The following is a 20,515-nucleotide window of genomic DNA, read 5'->3' as shown; positions in this document are numbered from 1 at the left end:
CAAAGGTTGCTCGTAAAAGCAAGGACTGAAATGACTGACAGTTATAATAATCGCTAATTTAATCACTATTCATATTTTGCATTATTTATAGGAACTTTTGCATACTATTTTATGTTACATACTAAGAAAACTTTTAATAGAAATTTGTCACCGAGATTAAAAACGAAATCAACGATTACATATACACCGAAATACACCGAAAAACAACATATATGTTATATGTTAAATAAAATGGTACCTTTCTTTGTCATAAAAATTTTATATATAAATAAATTTAATCTTCTCAAAGATATTGACGGCACCAATAAAAAGTTGCAAAATGACTTGTAATTTTAAAGATAAAATTATTATTTAGGCATAACATTTTTTCGAATTTTTTTACGTAAATATGATACTGAAATAATTCATTATTTTCTTGTTAGAACGATACATTTTGATATTTTATTTTGTTTTGAACTAAGACAAAAAAATTATTACAAAATATTCACAAATGTACTTATTATATTTTTCATTGTTACCATCGACATCTTCAAAAGTCTTACGTTGAGACAAGAAGTTCGCTTTTAATTATAACAAGCTCTCTTACATTAATTATTAACGTTAATAAAAGTACGCTATCTATTTAATTTTTCCATATCGAATGTGTAATTGTCTATAAATAAAGATTCTAAATTCTCAATCATATTCTTCTCTTATATTATAAAAATTCGGCATTCAATGGAATCTCGAATTTGTCGCCAAGAATAATTCTCTTCTTCACTGAATCTAGAAACGAGGTTTAGGTCAACGAGCATGGCTCAAGCCAAAGCAATTGTTCCAAAATTTGTCCATCGTGTGATAGAAATGTGCGGACACGTGCTCAAGACTGTGCGCCTCGTCCGTGTACGTGATCTGTTCGAACATGATGTCATTATGCTCCAGCGACTTGGCGAGCGCCATCGCTTGCTGATAGTGCACATTGTCGTCACCGCTGCCATGTATTAACATGTACTTTTTGCCTCGTATTCCCTCTACTCGTCGCGTGATATCCGTACGATTATAACCGGCGAGGTTATCCTCGGGAGTCGGCAGACCCATGAATCGTTCCGTGTAAATAGAATCTGTAACAAATCGGATTCTAAGAAGATGTGCCAATTACACTATTCAACACCAAAGTCAACTTATGACATGCTGAAAAGATGTAATAGCTTAATATACAAAGTGTCCCAGACCTACAGTATAACTTATTAATGGTAGATTCCCGGGATCATTTGGAGACGATTTTTCCTCAGCAAAAATGTCGAGGAAGGTCATCATTTTTCGCATGTTCCTAATATTTGCCATCATGTATTTTTGTAACCTAACCTAATCTAACTTAATCTAACTTAAGTCTTAAATTAAAATTCTATCAAAGTAAACTCTATCTGAAATTAACTGAAAAATCTGATTTTGTTAATATTTTATTTCCATAAGGCTTAATTTACGAAAAACCCTTTATTTTCAATCGCTTATAACTCGAAAATTATTGGTGCTTCGACATTTACGCTGAGGAAAAATCATCTCCAAATGATCCCAGGAATCTGCCATTAAGGTATACATACGGTAGGTTTGGGACACTCTGTATATGTATATACCTCAAAGTCCAATAAATACCTCAAAGCTAAATAATGGACAATTACTGATTTATAACCAGTCAAACAACTTGCAGAGCCCGAGTTTACGTGTTTATTGATTGGCTATAAATCAGTAACTGTTTATTATTTAGCTTTTTTGAGCCTATTATTTTTTGTTCAGCAAATCATAAGCTACAACATATGAAAAAAGAAAAAGAAAACCATGATTTTACCAGAATTCAATTTCATCTAGAATTTCAAACAAGTTTAAAAACCCCGCACTAATCCTGTATAACTGATTTACAGTCAGTCAAATACGAAAAACTCGGGTTCTGTGAGTTGTTTGATTGACTGTAGCTCAGTAACTGTTCATTATTTAGTTTTGAAGCTATTACATTATTTGTTCAACAAGTCATAAACTACAATATATGACAAAATATTTTACATAAAATTAGTACAGGTACTTTGCCTTGAGACATTCTATAAGTCGTTTCCAGTAGATTTCGTAGCATTGATTACGAATCTGGTCGTAAAAATGACATACGCGCGTATCACGTCAAGTTTTTGAAGAAAATCTCATTGTCAGTCAAAGTTGCTAAAATAAGTGTTTTTGATACTTTTGCGCGAGTTATATCTTTCAATTGGGACGTGCTCCAGAAAGTAGTGACAGTTCAAAATGAAACTCAAGACTTATATATTTTATAATAAAAATGCCAGAAGTCCCAGGCAGGAAAAATTTTCCCGAAATAAGTAATCGAAACATTATTTATCGTAGTGTCGAATGTTTATTTTATTCATAAGAATCTTCAGGCAATGATAAGTATTATAATAATGCCAAAATGTCCTCAAATTTTTTCAAGTAATAGCAACCACAAAAATCTACATACATATATCCATTTCCATAACTTAAATAATTTTTCAAAAATTTGAAAATTGATCCACCATTTTGGATCCTCCATTTTTAATTTTGAAATTTTGATACGTGATTTGTGATAAGTGACTAGGGAAATATACAAATACCGACTTTCATGATTAGAATAATTTTTTAAAAAATTTTAGTAACGGACAATTGGAGACATATGACTGAAGGACACTGCAATGATATTTTTTATATTTTGACCGCTTTTTTTCAGGAAAACTTTTCATGCTTGGAATTTCTGGCATTTTTTATCATAAAGTGTAAGTCTTGAGCTCATTTTGAACTGTCACTGTTTTCTGCACGTCTTCATCTAAAGATATAACTCATGCAAAAGTATCAAAAACGCCTATTTTAACAACTTTGATTGAGGTTTTCTCAAAAACTAGACATGAAAATACCATTTTTACGGCCAGATTCGTAGCGCTTAGAATTTAAGCGCTTAGAATCAGCGCTAAAAAATCTACCAGAAATGACTTGGTAGAAGGCAAAAAAGATTTTATTTTGTTGACCAATGTTATTATACTCCTCTAAGACTAAATCAGAGACTCTGATTCAGATTATTTTTCCTATCTTTCTCTCTCCTTCTCTTATTATAAATAATCAATCTATTGCTAATTACCGTAATAGATCCACGAAGTTACAGGTGCAACAGATATACCGCACTTGAACACAGAGGCTGTATCTGTTGCGAGTGCCATACTACTGCTAAAACCACCATAACTCCAGCCCCATATACCAGTCTTATTCGCATCGATCCACTTATATTGTTTTTGCAGAGCTCTGAGACATGACAAAGAATATTTACAACGATGCTTGCTGCCAAAAATGAAGCAATAGTGCATATCAACAATACATTACTCACGCGATAACAGCGATCGTATCTTCGATCTCCACAGTTCCTAAATTCCTGTATATCTCGAAGAGCATCTTGCTACCCTTGAAGGCTGATCCTCGTGCGTCGACCCATGCGTAGATTATGCGTTTGTTAGTTGTTAAATAATATTCATACTCGTATTTAACACTATCAGTTATCCTAGCTGTATTTGGGCCGCCGTAACTGCAAATAAATATTTTTAAATGATTATTTTATAAAAGATTTTTATAAAAGACTTTTTTATATTTTTAAATACACAAACACAAAAAAGCATAGCTTTATTTTTTTAATTTTACGTTTATATTATAGCTTGCTTACGATAAATTAAGCAGGTCAATTTATTCACTCTTATAACGACAAATTAGTAGCATAAATTTCTAAGTAAGTTAAGCGCTCGATACGTGACAAATATTTCTTAAAGAGAAAGAGAAAATGAGTAAGGGTCATTAAAGGTAATTGATCGTTTTGAAAGCTTGGCATGAATCGATCGAACAAACACGATCAAAGATGACTCTAATTTTAAATGGAGATTATACGAATCCCTTTGCATACCGATCAATCATATGCCTGTAGTCGCTATTAACGATATATTATTAATGTATGTATACAGGCAGACATTGTCCTGGTTAAAACGCTAATGTCGCTTTTATTTTTACAAAGACATTGCTTTTTTCAATATTTATCATTTTTTACATAATATTTAAATTTTTTCAAATTTCTCTGAGGGGGGGGCAAGATAAAGTTACGAATCAAACATAACGTAATATATGCTATATAATATATGATATAATAACATATATTAAACATATATGTATATTTGAATTATACATATTTGACAATAAAATTAACTTTAATTTCCTATTTAAATAGGTTTTCCTATAATATGGAATAATATAATTACGTTTGAAAATTTGTATTATTTTTACATTTTGTGATATATAGTAGTGACAGTTTTAACAATAAAACTTTTTTTTGTTCTCCGCGTGAAATAACCGGAATTTTACTTTTAAGAGAGTCATAAAAATCAGAATATACTTACACATATACTAACAAGGGATACGATTTGTTTTCATCGAAATCTGGTGGCAGTAACAATCTGACTCTAGAGTCATAACCGTTTACAGTAACGTTGAAATCTCTTTGTTGCGGCCTCAATCGTTGTGACAAAAGTTTCCTTATCAATAGATTACTTTTCCAAGTCAAGACTGGCTGATGATTTTCGTCATTAATTATTACTATAGGTGGATCAGGACCGGAACAAGTAAGAGCGTAATATGATCTGAAGTTTGAAAAATATGCACTCGCGTACGTGCATTTATTTCCTGCAACAATTTAAATAGTTGGAATTGTTAATTTTCATAGTAACAATTGGATAAAAAATACGAAAAATTTTCTCGTCTTTTCGTTTCAACGTAATAAAATGTTCATTCGCGAATGCCATTTCAGTTGTCTTCATTTTAGCATTCTCGTGTTTAATAACTTTTGCTTTCGGATAAGTACATATAACAATATCCATGCATTATACAGGGTGTCGCATTTTAAGTTATTCGCCCCAAACACTTTTTTATTTTTGATTGTAGAACAAACTAGCAGCTGCATACTTTTTCTTATAAACAATTATATGTGTTTTCTTTACACAATTAATTCCTTTCATTATTTTATGCATAAAAATATTAAGGTAAGATCATCAGAAAATAAATATTTTATGAGATATTTCATAGTTTATGTAAAATTATGTCAAATTAAAGTATAAAATATCTTGTAAACTATTCACTTTTTGGCTATCTTATCTTATAACTTTTTATGCCGAAAATTGCAAAGAATCGATTTATATAAAAAATTATGCTGGTTCCATTTAAAAAAAAAAAACATAAATGACCTTCAAATGACTTTGAAAAGCGCCTTTCAGAAAAAGTCAATAGCGCTCCATCTTCTGTCCTTTCAAATCAAACAACTTTTGTTCTACAACTTAAAATAGGACACCCTACAGAAGTAATAATATATAATATAAAATATAATATAATATATAATATAAAATAATATATGCGTAATATCGTAAATTAATAATGTAAGTAAAACGTGCATAAAATTCTGTTTATTGACATATGGCATAAACTCTGTCGAAGGAAAACGAGGGGAAGACATAAATTTCTGCACTTTCTATAATACACTTTTCACTAGTCACAATAAATTTCAATAAACATCATATTTTAACGGACATCGAGCGAGCATATCAGATCTCTTAGGCGTAAATTTTTCGGCGCAAATAATCCAGCGAATTAATCTCCTTTGCGATAGAGAAACGCAGCTGCCACCAATAGCCGGAAAAATTTGTACGAAAAGTAATATTTCAGTCTCGCGTCTCGTGCGACGTCTTGCGCATTAAGAGTTGAAGTCTTTCGAGTTTTCTCGCATAGCAATGAAGAAATAAAATTCGTGCCAAGTTCATGCAGGAAAATTTGAAAATTCTCATTTGAATTTGCGGACTTTTGGTACATCCCGCGCGCTGCAAAAATACTGATGAAAGAGAATCGGGGCAATTTTCGAAGAAAGCGTAGAGGTTCCTTTAACATCATCACACACCATCGCGCATTTGAAAGTTTCGCGACTTAAATCTTCTTGACACTATACATTCACATGCACATATATACATATACGTTAAATATTCATGAACTTGCAGTTTTCGTCAGAATTGAGATTACTCCCGATGGACTTTTCCGTTTTAATTGGAACATGTACCTATCATGTGCCTATATGGAGTTATAAGTTATGCTGTCGACAATATGTGTTCCAAAATTTCTTTATCACCTACGGGACCCGCTTGAGCACTTCTCGGTCTCGTTTAAGAATCGGATGTGAATTTAAATGAAAACGAACGATCGGACATTAAAATTTATACGATGATTTCTGTGTATTCCTCGCATACATATAGGGTGTCCCAGACTTACCATATCATCCATTAATAGGAGATTCCTGAGGTTATTTAGAGACGATTTTTCCTTACCGAAAATGTCGAGGCGCCAATAATTTTCGAGTTATAGGCGATTGAAAATAAAAGCTTTTTTGCAAACTAATTAGTTACTAGTTAGTTTCGCAAACTAATTATTAACTAAGGCTTAAAGCCTGTGAAAATAAAATATTAACAAAACTACATTCTTTAATTAATTTCAGGTAGAGTTTACTTTAGTAGAATTTTAATTTAAGGCTTACGGAACTATCACAACTGTCCGACGCCGATTTCATTTTTCTTGAAATATGTTGTAAAGTATGCAATTTTAAGAGACACGTATTTTTCTATACGTGCCCAATCGAAGGTTTAAGGGGCGATTCACCTTTGTGAAAAAAAAAAAAAAAAAAAATTTTTTTTGCCAAGGGAATATCATCAAAACAAAAAGAGATATAAAAAAATGTTTGAAACAAAAGTAACACGGTTTTTTATGCACTTTATGCCTGTGTACTTCAAATTTTGAAAATGTTAAATTTTTTTCGAAATTTTCCCCCATCCCTCCCAATTTTGAAAATTTTTAAATTTTTGTTGATAGTAAATTGTGGAGTATTTTATGACAAATTCAACGGTATGGTGCAAAATTGCACGTTATATACACACAGTGCTATACAGTGTCCAACTATTGTCGCTGATTTAACACCAACAGAAAAACAAATTACCACTATGGTAATACCGAAAGGAACTATGGGAAAAATACAACCGTTAGATGTTTACGGATTTAAAATCTGGAAGAACTTAGCAAGAAGATTTTCGGATACTGTTTTATTGTTGAATTTTGATATAAATTTACATCAGCGAAATAATATTATAAAATTATAATCTTTAATACATAATCAGTTATCATCTCCTCGATATCATAATTTATTTAAATACTCTTGGTTTAAAAGTGGATATACGAATGAAAGACCAGAAGAATTTAAAAATCCTGTAGAATTGAGTTTTGAACAAATGTTAACAACATATGTGACGTTGATGGTTGTAATGATGTAGCTGTAATACGATGCTCTTGGTGCAAAAAATCTTTATGTTTAAAACATTTCTTTGTGGAATATCATTATTGTAACATCTATAACAAATGACACAAAATTAAATATATATAATATAAAAATATTTGTAAATATAACTATATTTATATTATTTATGTATTATTCTATACTATTTTATTAAATATTTTTATAATTTTTATATCTCTTTTTGTTTTGATGATATTCCCTTGGAAAACAAATTTTTTTTTTTTCACAAAGATGAATCGCCCCTTAAACCTTCGATTGGGCACGTATAAAAAAATACGTGTCTCTTAAAATTGCATACTTTACAACATATTTCAAGGAAAATTAAATCGGCGTCGGACAGTTGTGATAGTTCCTTTGTTAGTTACAAAGATGACAACATGCAAAAAGTAATGACAACATGCAAAAAATGATGATCTCCCTCGACATTTTCGCTGAGGAAAAATAACTGGTAAATACGATAAATCTCTGGGACACCCTGTATATGCAGAAAATATTTCTTCCCCCCACGTGAGATACTATATTTTTTTTTTAATATTTTAATATTATTAAACGTTGTCGTGAAACATAAGATTACCACATTTGGAATATAGTGCAAGCTCGCCATATTAAATTAATGAGAAAAATGCGACATCGCGTTTTCTTCCCCCCCCCCTCTCTCTCTCTCTCTCTCTCTCTCTCTCTCTCTCTCTCTCGCTCTCTCGCTCTCTCGCTCTCTCGCTCTCTCTCTCGCTCTGATCGTCTCTGCGACATTTGTGATTTCCAGTACTCACCTTCCGGCGTAAGCAGCTCGCAGGATATGCAAGTTGGTTTCTGGCTCGCATCCAGAGGCACCGAATACAAATTCCTCTGGGTCGGTTCACCTGGCGCCGTCGCGAGGTAGTAAACTTTTCCTCTACGCGAATCGACGGCCAAAATCGAATGTATCTCGGAGGGACCGGGAGTTAGATCTACCGATGAAATGAATTTGCCACCTTCATACTTACATCTGACAATGTAACAAAAATGTCAGATTAAAAGGGAAAAATAGATAGTATACAGGGTGTCCGGTAATAGTCGCATCAACCGTCGTGTGCAGATTCCTGGGATCATTTGGAGACGATTTTTCCTCAGCGAAAATGTCGAGGGAGGTCATTATTTTTTGCATGTTTTCAATTTTTGCCATCATGTATCTTTGTAACTAAGCCTTAAATTAAAATTCTATTAAAGTAAACTCTACCTAAAATTAACTGAAGAATGTGAATTTATTATTATTTTATTTCCACAAGGCTTAGTTTGCGAAAAACCCTTTATTTTCAATCGCTTATAACTCGAAAATTATTGGTGTCTCGACATTTTTGCTGAGGAAAAATCGTCTCCAAATGATCCCAGGAATCTGCACACGACGGTTGATGCGACTATTACCGGACACCCTGTATAAAACATTTTTTGATACATTTTGAGTCAATAATGTTAAGGTGATCCTGAAACCGTCCTGTTTTACCGACAAAATGATCATTTTTGTGAACGCTTTTCTTTTTACTGGTAGAATAGAATAATAAATACTTTTTCACGATTAAAGTAGAGAAGACTGGGATAAAATGGTCACCTTAAGGGAAAAAATGCTGCAGTTTCTATATTAATTTTGCTTTCTCTCTCAAACTTTGCAAAATTAAAAAGACATTTTCTTCCTCTTTTAGTGGAATGATTACAAATTATTTATTAGTTCAAATTTTTCTGCAGTTAAAAATTTTCTATATGCCTTCATAGTGACCATTTTACCCCAGGGGTCCCTCAAAAATATTTTTGATACAGGTAATAGTTTCAATTGAATAATTATATTTATAATTCAAATTTATGTAACAAAAATGTATTTTAAGCATTTTTTTATCAAATAGTGCATTATTAACTTAATGTTGCAAAAAAAATTAACAAAATATAGTACTAAAATTTTAATTGGGCTTCAACTTTGTTGTGATTTTATGCGAGAATGATTTCTAGGCATTTTTGTACTATATTTGCAACAAAAACACAGAGTAATGTACTATTTAAAAATTTTTGGGACAGAGTGATTTCTTAAAAAGGAACAAGGACCGTTTTCCCCGACCGTTCCATTTTTATTAAAAAAAGGCTACGGAAAGACTGCCATCTTGTGGACGTTTTAAACTCATTAAACTCATTAAAATATGTAGTATGAAACTGGGTCTTACTAGCATAATAACTTTATATAGAAGCTCTCTTAATCACAGGTTGTACAACAAAACTAGAAGACCTTATATCAGATCTCTAAAAAATCGAATTTTTTTTATTTTATTGCTAAAGATATCCAATCGCTTCAGCAAACGTTCACATGATGGCAGGGCGGAGATAGAAAAAATATGAAATTTTACACACAAATAATAACACTAATCGGAGAGATTACAGGATACCATTTTACCCCGGGGAATCATTATAGACGATTTCCCCTATATATAAAAACAAAGCAGGGACCTATCGATTTTATGTTAAAAACAAAAAAAAATTTTTAATTAAAAATTTTTTATCTAAAAATCACAGAGATATCGAGGTGCATTAAAAAAAATTAATTTTTTAATTTGTTCAACGCTTAAGCAATGAAAGATTGCGTGGAATGTTTTGAAAAAATCACATTTTTTTTATAACTCTATGGAGATGTATTTGTTTCAAATTGTCTGGCTTTACCTGTCTATATGTCGGAATTTACCGGCATTAGTGCCAGAATCTTTCCATCGTAAGAGTAACGCATAATCATCGACTTTAATAGGACGACTTGGCTGAAGCCAGCCCTCGATTTCCTCATCGTATAAAACCATTTTGTTATTACCCTGCGTATCGTATATGATCAATAGAGATTGATTTTGCACACGGTTCGTCCATGTCGCAATCACATGTGTTATATTCCACCAACTTACAGTGAACAAAACATTATCGCTACAAAAGAAATTCAAGTAGAAATACATTGGTAATTAGTATCCATTTCTCATCAAGTAATATGTCTATGATACATCAAGTAATATGTCTCTATTTAAAGACACGTACGCCCTCCTCCCCCCACGTATACAAAACGTATGAATATTAAAATTAGTATAAACTTGCCTGCCAAACACATCAACAGGGGCTTCCAAAATGATTGCTTTTGACGATGAATCAGTTAAATCGATTACTGCCAAAGAAATCTCTGGATTAGGCGTACCTGCCTGAAAATTTATATCTGAGAGATAATTGAATAATAATACTTTGAATATATAGATTTAAAAATTTTTTTCTCCCCCCTCTTTCTCTCTTTCTCTTTTTTTTTTAATGGAATTTTACCTTGGGATATTTTAGCTTTACTTGAGTAGGATATTGGTTCTCAAAAGAACCTGGTACTCCGTAATAGAAGTATGCCATGTCTTTTACTACAGTATCGTTAAAGGTTGCAAAGGCTAGATACTGTCCATCTGGTGAATACCACATTGCAGCTGAAGATGCAAATACTTCCTCTGTAATTAACATTTGTAATTACCTATGTCACTTATATACATCATTATCCAATATAGACATGCGTTTACTTCGCGATGTATAATCCTCTTTGGAACAAACATTATTTGTGTAAAGTATATTTATTTGTATATTTATTCTATATTAATATAAATTATATATTTATATATATTATATTATATATGTATATAAATATCTTTTTTCATACGTTTATTTTAAGATGCTTATACCTTCATATACCCAATCCGGAATACCATTGTAAACGATTCCGGATTTACCGCTTTCCGTCAGTCTACGGACTATATTTTGGCCAGGATTGAAAATCATATAATAGATATCGTTATCATGAACATAAACCAAATCACTGCCAATCGGTGACCATAATACTAATGCGATAAGAGCCTCATCCGCGATATTTACCAATGTACTGCAAATGTAAATAAAAAACTTTGATAAAAGTATTTTATATCGCAATAGAAAATAAAGAGCCAATTAAAGACACAAAGCAGCTGCACATGTACAAACATTTATGTCATTTTAGCAATTATGATAACGAGAATAAAATGTCAAATATTTCGATTCATTTTAATGACGCACTTAAATAAAAAGAAATAAATAAATGTTTGATGTTATTCTATATAATTTAAAATATTCTATATTTGTATATCACAAAGGAAAAGTTCAATAAAATTCGTAGGAATTCTAATAATGACCAAATAATTTTTAAAAGAGAAAGCGAAAACTCAAATTTCGATGAATTTATTCATTATAAAGAATAAATATGATTAAGTTGAACTCTATCTAAAATCTGCATTTATTTTGTTTCTTTTTATTTAGAAATATAAAATTTAGACATTTAATGCAGATCGCGCATTCAATTTGTTAATATTAATTGTCAATATTATCAGCAGCATAAGTATATATGCCATAAAAATATAAACAAATAAACTTACTTGCGTTTTACGTCGAATACTACATACTTTCCGACAGTCGTATGCCTGAATACCTGCGCAAATTATTTACCCTAGATTTATTCATATTTAACAAGCAAAAAAAATTAAATTAATTACTTACTTGTTTATTATCATAACCAAACAGAATGTATTTTTTGTCAGCCGAGAAGGTTGCCGAGCTAAATTTGAATTGCCGCTAAAACAGTTTCAAATATTAATAAAAATACATATTATTTAGATTAAACGCAATCGTTCTGATCTATAATATAAATATAGCTATTTTATTTTGCAAAATATTAAAATAACATTATCTATATAAATTGCTATAAACAACTTGTTTAAAGCATCAGAAAAAAAATAAGATATATCTTTATACATAGATAACATTAGTAAATATACTTTTGTAAATTTTTGTTGTAATATCTCGATGATAATAAAATATCAACTACAGAGTCTCTCAACATTAAATTACATGATAGATTACAAAACACTCTTACAGGTAATGTTGATCCATCAAAAACGCATTTAGTCTTCTTTGTTACTACGTCATAAATAGTAATATCGCTCTTAATAATATTTGTAACCATGATTTCTGTATCGGAGATCCATGTGCCATTGAAACCGGCTGTACGGAAAACTTGCAAATAAATCTCCTCCAAAGTAAATGGTTTCTTGACGACTGGCTCATCATCATTGTTAATGCGAATATTGATGTTATTGACATATGAAACTAAATATATATATTTAATACAAAAAATATAAATATAGGGAGGCATATATGATCAACATATAATTAAAATTTATTGAAAGTCTCAATATATCTTTATCATTGATAATAATTAAAAATTGTTGAATAATAATTGCAATAAATTGATTATATAAAATATATATTAAATTAATCGACCTACTTGTCCCTGATTGACCGATGACAAACAAATAATTGCACAGTATAAGAAATCTGAGAATCTGAAAAAATTTTTAATTGTGTCAAGGATATACTATTAAAACTCGTGTGATATCAGTTTTCTATTATATAAACAAAAAGAAAAATAATAATATCCATACAAGAAATATTTCGAAAATGACTGAAACTTGACGACAAGGGGAAGAAAACAAAGTGATGATAAAAACAAAGATGAAAGAGTCGAATCGGACTTTTGAATACATATGGAGCATTCCACGCCAAATCAACGACTTTTTTCCCCGACCATTTTTGATTTGCTTCATTTTTTTTTATGTTTTTGTATCCATTGAAAGTAGCTTCCATGAATTTTTTTAGATTTTTATCTTTATCGATTTCCGAGTTACACATTAAAAAAAAATTGATTTAACAATTTTTGAAAATTTCAAATATTTATAACTTGAAGAAAAATAAAAATATTGTCATTAATAAGGTGGTCATTTTTTTGCCTTTGAATGTATTTTTCGAAAAAAAATATTGAAAAATTTTTTAAAAAATTTAATAGTGTTTTAATCAATTTTAACAGAAATTATTTCTTTTTCCTCAATAAGACCCATTTGATTTTTTTCAAAAAAATTTATATTATTCTAGACTTAAAAACAAAATTTTTGAGCTATTGGCGAAGAGGGGATTCAAATATTTTCGATTTTTTAAGACTACTTTTCGATTTTTTTTAAATTTTTTTTTTCAAAAATCGCACTTTTTGGTGTTTTACACAACTCTGATTTAAAAAATGTCTTTACAAAATTAGCAGGCACTTATTTTGAAGTTTTAAGGGTTTTAAGGGTCAGGAAAAAAGAAAATTCCAATATTTTTAATTTTTTTAACATATTGGAATTTTCGTTTTTCTGCACCCTTTAATACTTCGAAATGAATGCCTATTAATTTTGTAAATACTTATTTTTGAATACATCTTGATAATATTTAGGCTAGAAATCAACAAAGTCGTGAAATTACTGTTATCGCGCAAACTTTCAACTTTTGTATATATCTTCACTTTCGCGAATTCTTAACTTTGGTTTGCGGTAACCAGAAAAACTTTTGCGCTATTCTATAAGTTATTAACATGTCTTTTCCATAAACATTATTTTTATGAAAGAGCGAAAGGAAATAAGAAGAGAGAAGGAGAAAAGGAAGATTATTTTCTACTTCTTTTTATCTTTTAAAATTTAAATTTGAACCGCGAATAAAAAATATCAATCAGTTTTAATATTAGAAAGAATTTGATAAGTTATCCTTCTTTTTTTATATAAAAAGAAACGAATTTTCGATATTATTGATTAATTGACAATTTTCTCTCTTCTACAATTATCAATTATTGTCTTATTAAAAGAGAAGATTTTTCAATTAATAAAATTAAATTCAGTTAATATTTATGTAACAAAATAGATTGATAATAGTCGATACCTGAAGAACAAATTTAAAAATAACTTAACGCTATAAATAAGTTAATACTTTGAACGTATTATTGTATATACTTTCTAGAACGAAGAAAAGGGATGGGGAAAGACAAAAGACGATAAATCGAGACAGTTCGAACCCTCGAAACTTTTCCATCCGTGGCTTACATCTGACGAAAAGTGCTCTCACGAACTTATCGATTTGATATGTCAAGCTACTATTGTGCCTGTCCCATGAACAAAATCGAAACAAAAGTCAGATAAAAACCACATGGAAGTGCAAGAGTTCTAATAAGTCGGTATTTATTTTTACGGTTACTTCTCTTAAATACATTGTGAAAATGAATCCATTAATCAAATGCTTTAAAAATTTCAAGAAAAGATATTATAATACTTATATCTCTGTATGATTTTTTTGTTTATTTCATGCATGATTGCATGTCTCTCAAATACTTTACAAGCTATCATTTTTTGCATTTGATAAATAAGAATAAACTTTAAATTTATTTAAACAAAGTACCTAAACTTAACTTATATTCAGAAATCTAACAATGCGAAAATTTTTATATAATTTTAACTGATTATAAAATCAAAATTTGTCTGAATTTTATAATTTATAATTTATATTTAAATTTATTCCAGTTTATAAAAATAACGTGAAACAATAGCTTATTGTAATTCATTATATGTTCAACTTTTTAAAATTCAAGTTGATAAGTTTTATTGAAGAGTATACATATTCAAATATACGCAGCGTGGCGATTCATTTTAACTAATAGCTTACAATCAAAATTCTCTTAGAACGAAAGGAAGCAACCCAGTAAGAAATGACATGTCGGAAAGACGACTATTAGACGGTTATGTCATTTATGGTTAAATCCAGTTTAAACTATTTTTCAAAAATTATCGAAAATTTTTTTCTATATTAATTACGTAGAAATATTTATCTATAAATTTATAACTTATATCATGATATAAAACAGTTTATAAATAAATAATAATTAAATAATTAATAATATTATATAAAAATAATGAAATAAAAAAACAAAATAAAAATATAATAATATATATTATATAGTTCTTTATATATTTTCGAATAGTAGCTTTCACACAAAGTCTGCAAGCAATAATATAAGATAGACACATATAGCTATAATATATAAGCAAAAATAGATAAAGCAAAAAAATAAGAGAGAAAAATAGAAAAAAATAGAGAAAAAAAGAATGTGGTTAATAACCGTCTCTTTCTCTTGTCCATGTTGCTGAGAGTCGGAAAACGAGAAAACGGCGAACTTGATGCGTGTCATTGATGGAGAAACGTACCGTTTGTCTTGCCATGACGACCATCAGCTGATCTATTTAATCGCGCAGTCTGGATGACGATGATTGAAAAATACACTGCTGACGCGACGACCGATTTCGCGAGTCTAACAGAGACTAATATATCGTATGCTTTCTCGACGCGTTCGAAGCAATAACACGTGCTCCCACCTCTTTCGACAAATCAGAGGCATAACCGTGCGTAAGCGCTTATGTATGTCCTTTGTCGTGCTTTTAATTAACTCTTTCCGCTCTTTAGTAATTTACTGCAGTATTTATCGATACAGATGTCGATAAGATAATCTTTTTCTTACGTAAAATCAAATCAATTGTATAAAAAAAAAATTTTTTTTCTCAAATACTGCGAGAAATCCAAAAATAGATTTATCTCTTTAAAAAATTGCTATTTTTTTCAACTATACATAATTGTGCGAATCGTAAAAAAGAATTGTGAAAGAGGAATGGTTGACATTATCAATAAAAACAGCAAGGAACATAAATCATTAATTATTATTATTTTTATTTATATGTATCGTGTTATTATCTTTGTCCATAGTTGCGTTATTATCTTTGAGAACAAAGATTCTTAATCCATTTATACTAATAATTATACTAATAATTGTTTTAAATATTATACTAATAATTGTTTCAAACAATCAGTTTCAGATCAATGTTTTTATTTATAAATCACGCTATATATAAAAAAATCGAATAAATATGATCTAATTAATATCAAGCTTATCATCAAGTTTTATGCGTATTTATATGCGATAAATATTTTTCACATATATTACGTATATAAATATTATTCACGATTACATATCTTTCTTTCTCAAATATCAGAAACTGATGACATTACAATGGCGTTACAATGATAATTATACCATAAAATTGCAAAAGTCGTGACAGAAACCAAAGACAGCAAATAGCAAAACAACGTGCTGTATTAAATCCCAACTGACTGTTGCTGTTATCAAGGCTGCCTCTGTTATTATTTAACTACGTACGTGATAAGTAGCAATCTATACATATATATATATATACATATATACAGGGTGTTAAACAATTAGATCGACACTTTGAAGGGAGAAAGAAGACTTAAAAATAAACATTTTTTATTAATACTAATTTTTTCTACAACATTTAGTTTTAATACTACATGGTATGAGATATGAGTTTGTGACTTTTGAGTTTGTCACCTTTGCATTGAAGTTAATGGAGAAATTTTTGAGCATTTACTGTAAAAAAAATCACTTTTATGTATTTGATCCGTGTTTTGTTTAAAATTAAAATACAATTTAACTTTTCCACTTATATGTGTGCTTATTATTTAAGTTACAAACTCCTATTTCATATCATGTAGTATTAAAATAAACGTCGTAAAGAAAAATAAGTATTAATAAAAAATATTTATTTTTATGTCTTCTACTTCCCTTCAAAATTTGTCTAATTTTTTAACACCCTGTATATTCTCGTGAAATAAAAACCTAATATTTTGTGCTATTTAACAATATTGAATTTGTCAATTAAATAGATTAAAAATCAATCAATTTTATTGATTGATTGATTATTGTTTTTGTTAGTCTCTAATTGTTGATAGAAATTAAATTAATCGAAATAAACTCGTCGTACAAGTTATTAATAATTGAATAATATTGATAATAAGTTAATCACACTGGACAAATTATTTATTATTTTTTTCTTCGTGTTCTTTTTTTATGAATGAAAATGATTAAAACATTTATTGTGATGACAAAATAAATTGTGATGGCAAAATATATATTTTTCATGTATATTTATAAAGCTTCTCCTAAAACTCTGTTGTCAGCGATAACGAGCAAAAAATTCTTAACGATTTTTGCTTGTCACGAAATATATATGTATATCGCACTCATATACTATTTTAATATTGTGACATCACTGACATCAAAACGCATAGACGCAGTAATATCCGATCAAACTCGATTTTTTTTTACATAAAACTTTTAGAATAAAGATGTCGAGCTATTTTTTGTTTCTTGATATTACTATCGAAAAAAATAATTCGTGATGAATCGTAAACAATAATATCAATCCAAACCTTTTAATCATTATTTTATTTTTTTTCCACTTTTACATAGAGGTCTGCCAATTTCTTTAAAAAAATTTATTATTACAAATACAGTTTAAAACACAAATTTCACACTTTTTGCGTCCTCCGCCAATTTTAGTTACATTCCTTTCGCGTTTACAACACTCGACGTCGAAAATATACTTTTCGTTTCAATGGAAGTCACTTCAAGAAATACGATCGCGACGATCGCAGCTTGTATAAAATTCAACGGGTCAATGCCGTAGCTATTGAGGAAAGGAGAACCATCCCCAACCTTCCTCTTGATGCTACCAGCCATCATTTCATGGCGTGACACACTTTATGAGAGGAAACATCGCTGTCATTAACGTTATCATCGCGTCCGTCTTTGTCGCAGTCATTTTGCACGTGCATCATTATATCGAATCTCTAGCTCATGACTATCAGTCAATCTCTGATTCGGTTGTAAGGTCGCTCGCACTCTATATTATTGACGATTAAATGAAGAAAACAAATAACACTAGTTTACAGCCAAAATTTATTATATAAACCAGACAAAGTATTTCTTATAGATTTTTGGGTGCTGAAAACGATGCCGCAAACCAAATTTCATTAGTACATCAGATATTCAAAATAATTGAGGTTTAATGTGTAAAAAATGGCTTTTTTACGATATTTGAGATTTTTTTGTAAAAAAGGTTAACGTTATCTGGAAAGCCTGATCAAATATCATGAATATATTGTTCATCCTCTATAAAATGCATTTTTTTCAATATCTTACTTTTTAATTATATTATGAAAGATTAAATTGGGAACTATTCATATGGAGATGCTCCTGAGAAAAAAAGATTTTTTGGAAAAAATTATTTTTTCAAAAATTAATTTTACCATTATTTGTCCCCCTTTAGATCAAACTTTTGTCTGGAACATTTTTTTCGAAAATGCATTTGTTTCAAAAAATTCAAAATGGGCAAAATGAGACACCCTATATATACATATATAAGTATACATTTAATGGAATCTATCACGATAAGTTACACTATGTATGTGTATCGATAATCCTAAACTACAAATTATGAATATAATTATATGACTTTAGCATCTAGCATCATAGATGGAATATTTGCTATCTCAGCAAAACTCTGTATTTAAATCCTTCCTAACATGATTAAAAAATAAGTATCTAAATTAGAAAAATGCATTTTATTAAGGAAGAACAATACATTCACTTCTGATCAGAATTTCAAAATAACGTTGATCTTTTTTACAAAAAAAAAGTTTAAATATCCTTATTAAACTTTAATTATTTCGGAAATCTGACATGCTGGTGAAAATCGGCTTGCGGCATTGTTTTCCAGCATTCAAAAATTTATAAAAAAATACCTTGTCTGGTTCCAAATAATAAAAAAAAATATTTTTTGTAAACTAGTGTGATTGGAAAATTGCAATATCTTGAATATACATGAAACACGAAATTATAAATGAGAATGAGAACAGATATTCCTAGATTTACATATATAGACTACTTGTCGTTCAAAAAGTTTGAAATGGCATTTTCTTTTGCTCTTTCTTATCTTTTATCGCCGTTTCTCAAAATGAAATGCAAAATGTATTTTTGATGGTAAAATGTATTTCCAAGAGGAAATCAAATTCACATTCAACTCCTCCATAAAATCGAAACATTTTTACTTTTATTGTATTTTTTTTCTACATGCTTTTATTTTACTCTGAAATTACTTGCGCAAATTAATATGGAAAGTAAAACAAAAAATATGCTGATAAATGAATATCTCGGAAAACCATATTGCGGTGTAATAATTTTAATCTGGAACATTATCTTCTTCAATGGCCGTAGTTTTCTTATCGGAAGTCTAGTTTTCCTACAGATATCTAAATCTGCAGTTCTTCATCTTAATGACATTCTCCACTATTCAAACACTGCGAGAAAGCACGGTATTATTTTTTGATAATGGTAAAGTTTTTGAAATAGACAAAATTGTTTTCTTTTCGGAAATGTGGAATTGTAAGAAGCAGTAAATATTGCAGTAAATTGAAGCTATTCGCCATCTCGTCTTAACGACACGAAATACAGAAACGATGCAACTTGAGTTACCTACCGTTAAGCTTTGCATTTGCTTTAACATGCCTATCAGATGCTAACGTCGGAATTTTCTTTGGTGTATGTTACTTGCTCGTAGATGGCTCTTAAAATATAGTCACAAGTTTACAGAAGAGATTTGATATCTCTGTTTAGTATAGTACAGTAGGCGCGTACTATAATGGCATTCTATCCTATATTCCCAGTGAGCATTATTGAGAGGAAGAGCTCTTTAAGAGAACTTTTTGAAAACTTCATTAATTTTTCTCAAAAATGATATTAGTAAGTTATCTTTTTGTAAGATATCTTTCAAAAGAGCTCTTTATATTGTCTATTCATAGATGTCTGTAGAGTCTCTAGCAAGTGTGCTATTTTATGAACGCCGCACATGGGCAAGCCACATATATATACGTGTGTGAACTGCGTGCTCTGAGTTGAATTTCAAGGAGATAGCATTTACGTTCTTCGATATTAACGTTTAATCTTTTTTTCTTAAATTATAAATATTATTAAATATGTATTTGAGCATAAAATAGAGATTATATATTTTCATATATATTTTTGTTATTTGTTCTATGTTGCCTCTATATCCAACCAAAGAAGTTGGGTTATGTCTACAAAAAGCACGTTGCAATCATAAAGTTTTTTTTATTCAAAGTCTATGGACATTTTCAAACCTGTTTTAATTTTAATAAAATGTTATAAAAGAAATGTATACTAAGATTTATATTTTTTTAAAATATAAAAATATGTAAAAATATAATACTACAAATAGCAATTCTTAACGGTAACCTTTTTTTGATATTTAAAAGAAGTCAGATTATGGAATTCTT

The 20,515-nt window shown here is 29.6% G+C and overlaps 1 protein-coding gene across 2 annotated transcripts; it reads right to left on the bottom strand.

Annotated features, from left to right (window-relative positions):
• On the bottom strand, nucleotides 1-15,713 carry LOC145938402 (venom dipeptidyl peptidase 4). 2 transcript variants are annotated; one of them, XM_083041980.1, is made up of 14 exons: nucleotides 15,517-15,713; nucleotides 12,741-12,798; nucleotides 12,330-12,562; nucleotides 11,954-12,028; nucleotides 11,833-11,885; nucleotides 11,110-11,306; nucleotides 10,712-10,860; nucleotides 10,496-10,596; nucleotides 10,082-10,330; nucleotides 8,176-8,390; nucleotides 4,425-4,707; nucleotides 3,374-3,568; nucleotides 3,131-3,291; nucleotides 1-1,100 (listed from the first exon to the last, which is right to left on the bottom strand). In XM_083041980.1, exons 1-14 carry the CDS (start codon nucleotides 15,538-15,540, stop codon nucleotides 784-786), a joined length of 2,310 nt encoding a protein of 769 aa, XP_082898106.1. In that variant the 5' UTR covers nucleotides 15,541-15,713; the 3' UTR covers nucleotides 1-783. The 2 variants fall into 2 exon arrangements, with proteins under 2 accessions (XP_082898106.1, XP_082898105.1); XM_083041979.1 differs by having other exon boundaries at nucleotides 3-1,100; nucleotides 10,712-10,881; nucleotides 15,517-15,712.
• Between the last annotated feature and the right edge of the window lie 4,802 nt (nucleotides 15,714-20,515).

This window comes from Prenolepis imparis, unplaced genomic scaffold, assembly GCF_030444845.1.
Source record: "Prenolepis imparis isolate NDT839.2.m4 unplaced genomic scaffold, iyPreImpa1.0 SCAF_7, whole genome shotgun sequence".
Taxonomy (NCBI): domain Eukaryota; kingdom Metazoa; phylum Arthropoda; class Insecta; order Hymenoptera; family Formicidae; genus Prenolepis; species Prenolepis imparis.
The sequence above is the reverse complement of the archived record's forward strand: the minus strand, read 5'-3'. Positions and strand labels throughout refer to the sequence as shown.

Excerpts from the sequence above, each read along its gene's own strand:
- LOC145938402 (XM_083041979.1), bottom strand. The coding sequence starts at position 15,540 with ATGGTCGTCATGGCAAGACAAACG. Across the intron at positions 8,391-10,081 it reads AAATTCCGACATATAGACAG|ATGTAAGTATGAAGGTGGCA; the intron begins GTAAAGCCAGAC and ends TTACATTGTCAG. Across the intron at positions 3,569-4,424 it reads TATCCCTTGTTAGTATATGT|TTACGGCGGCCCAAATACAG; the intron begins GTAAGTATATTC and ends ATTTATTTGCAG.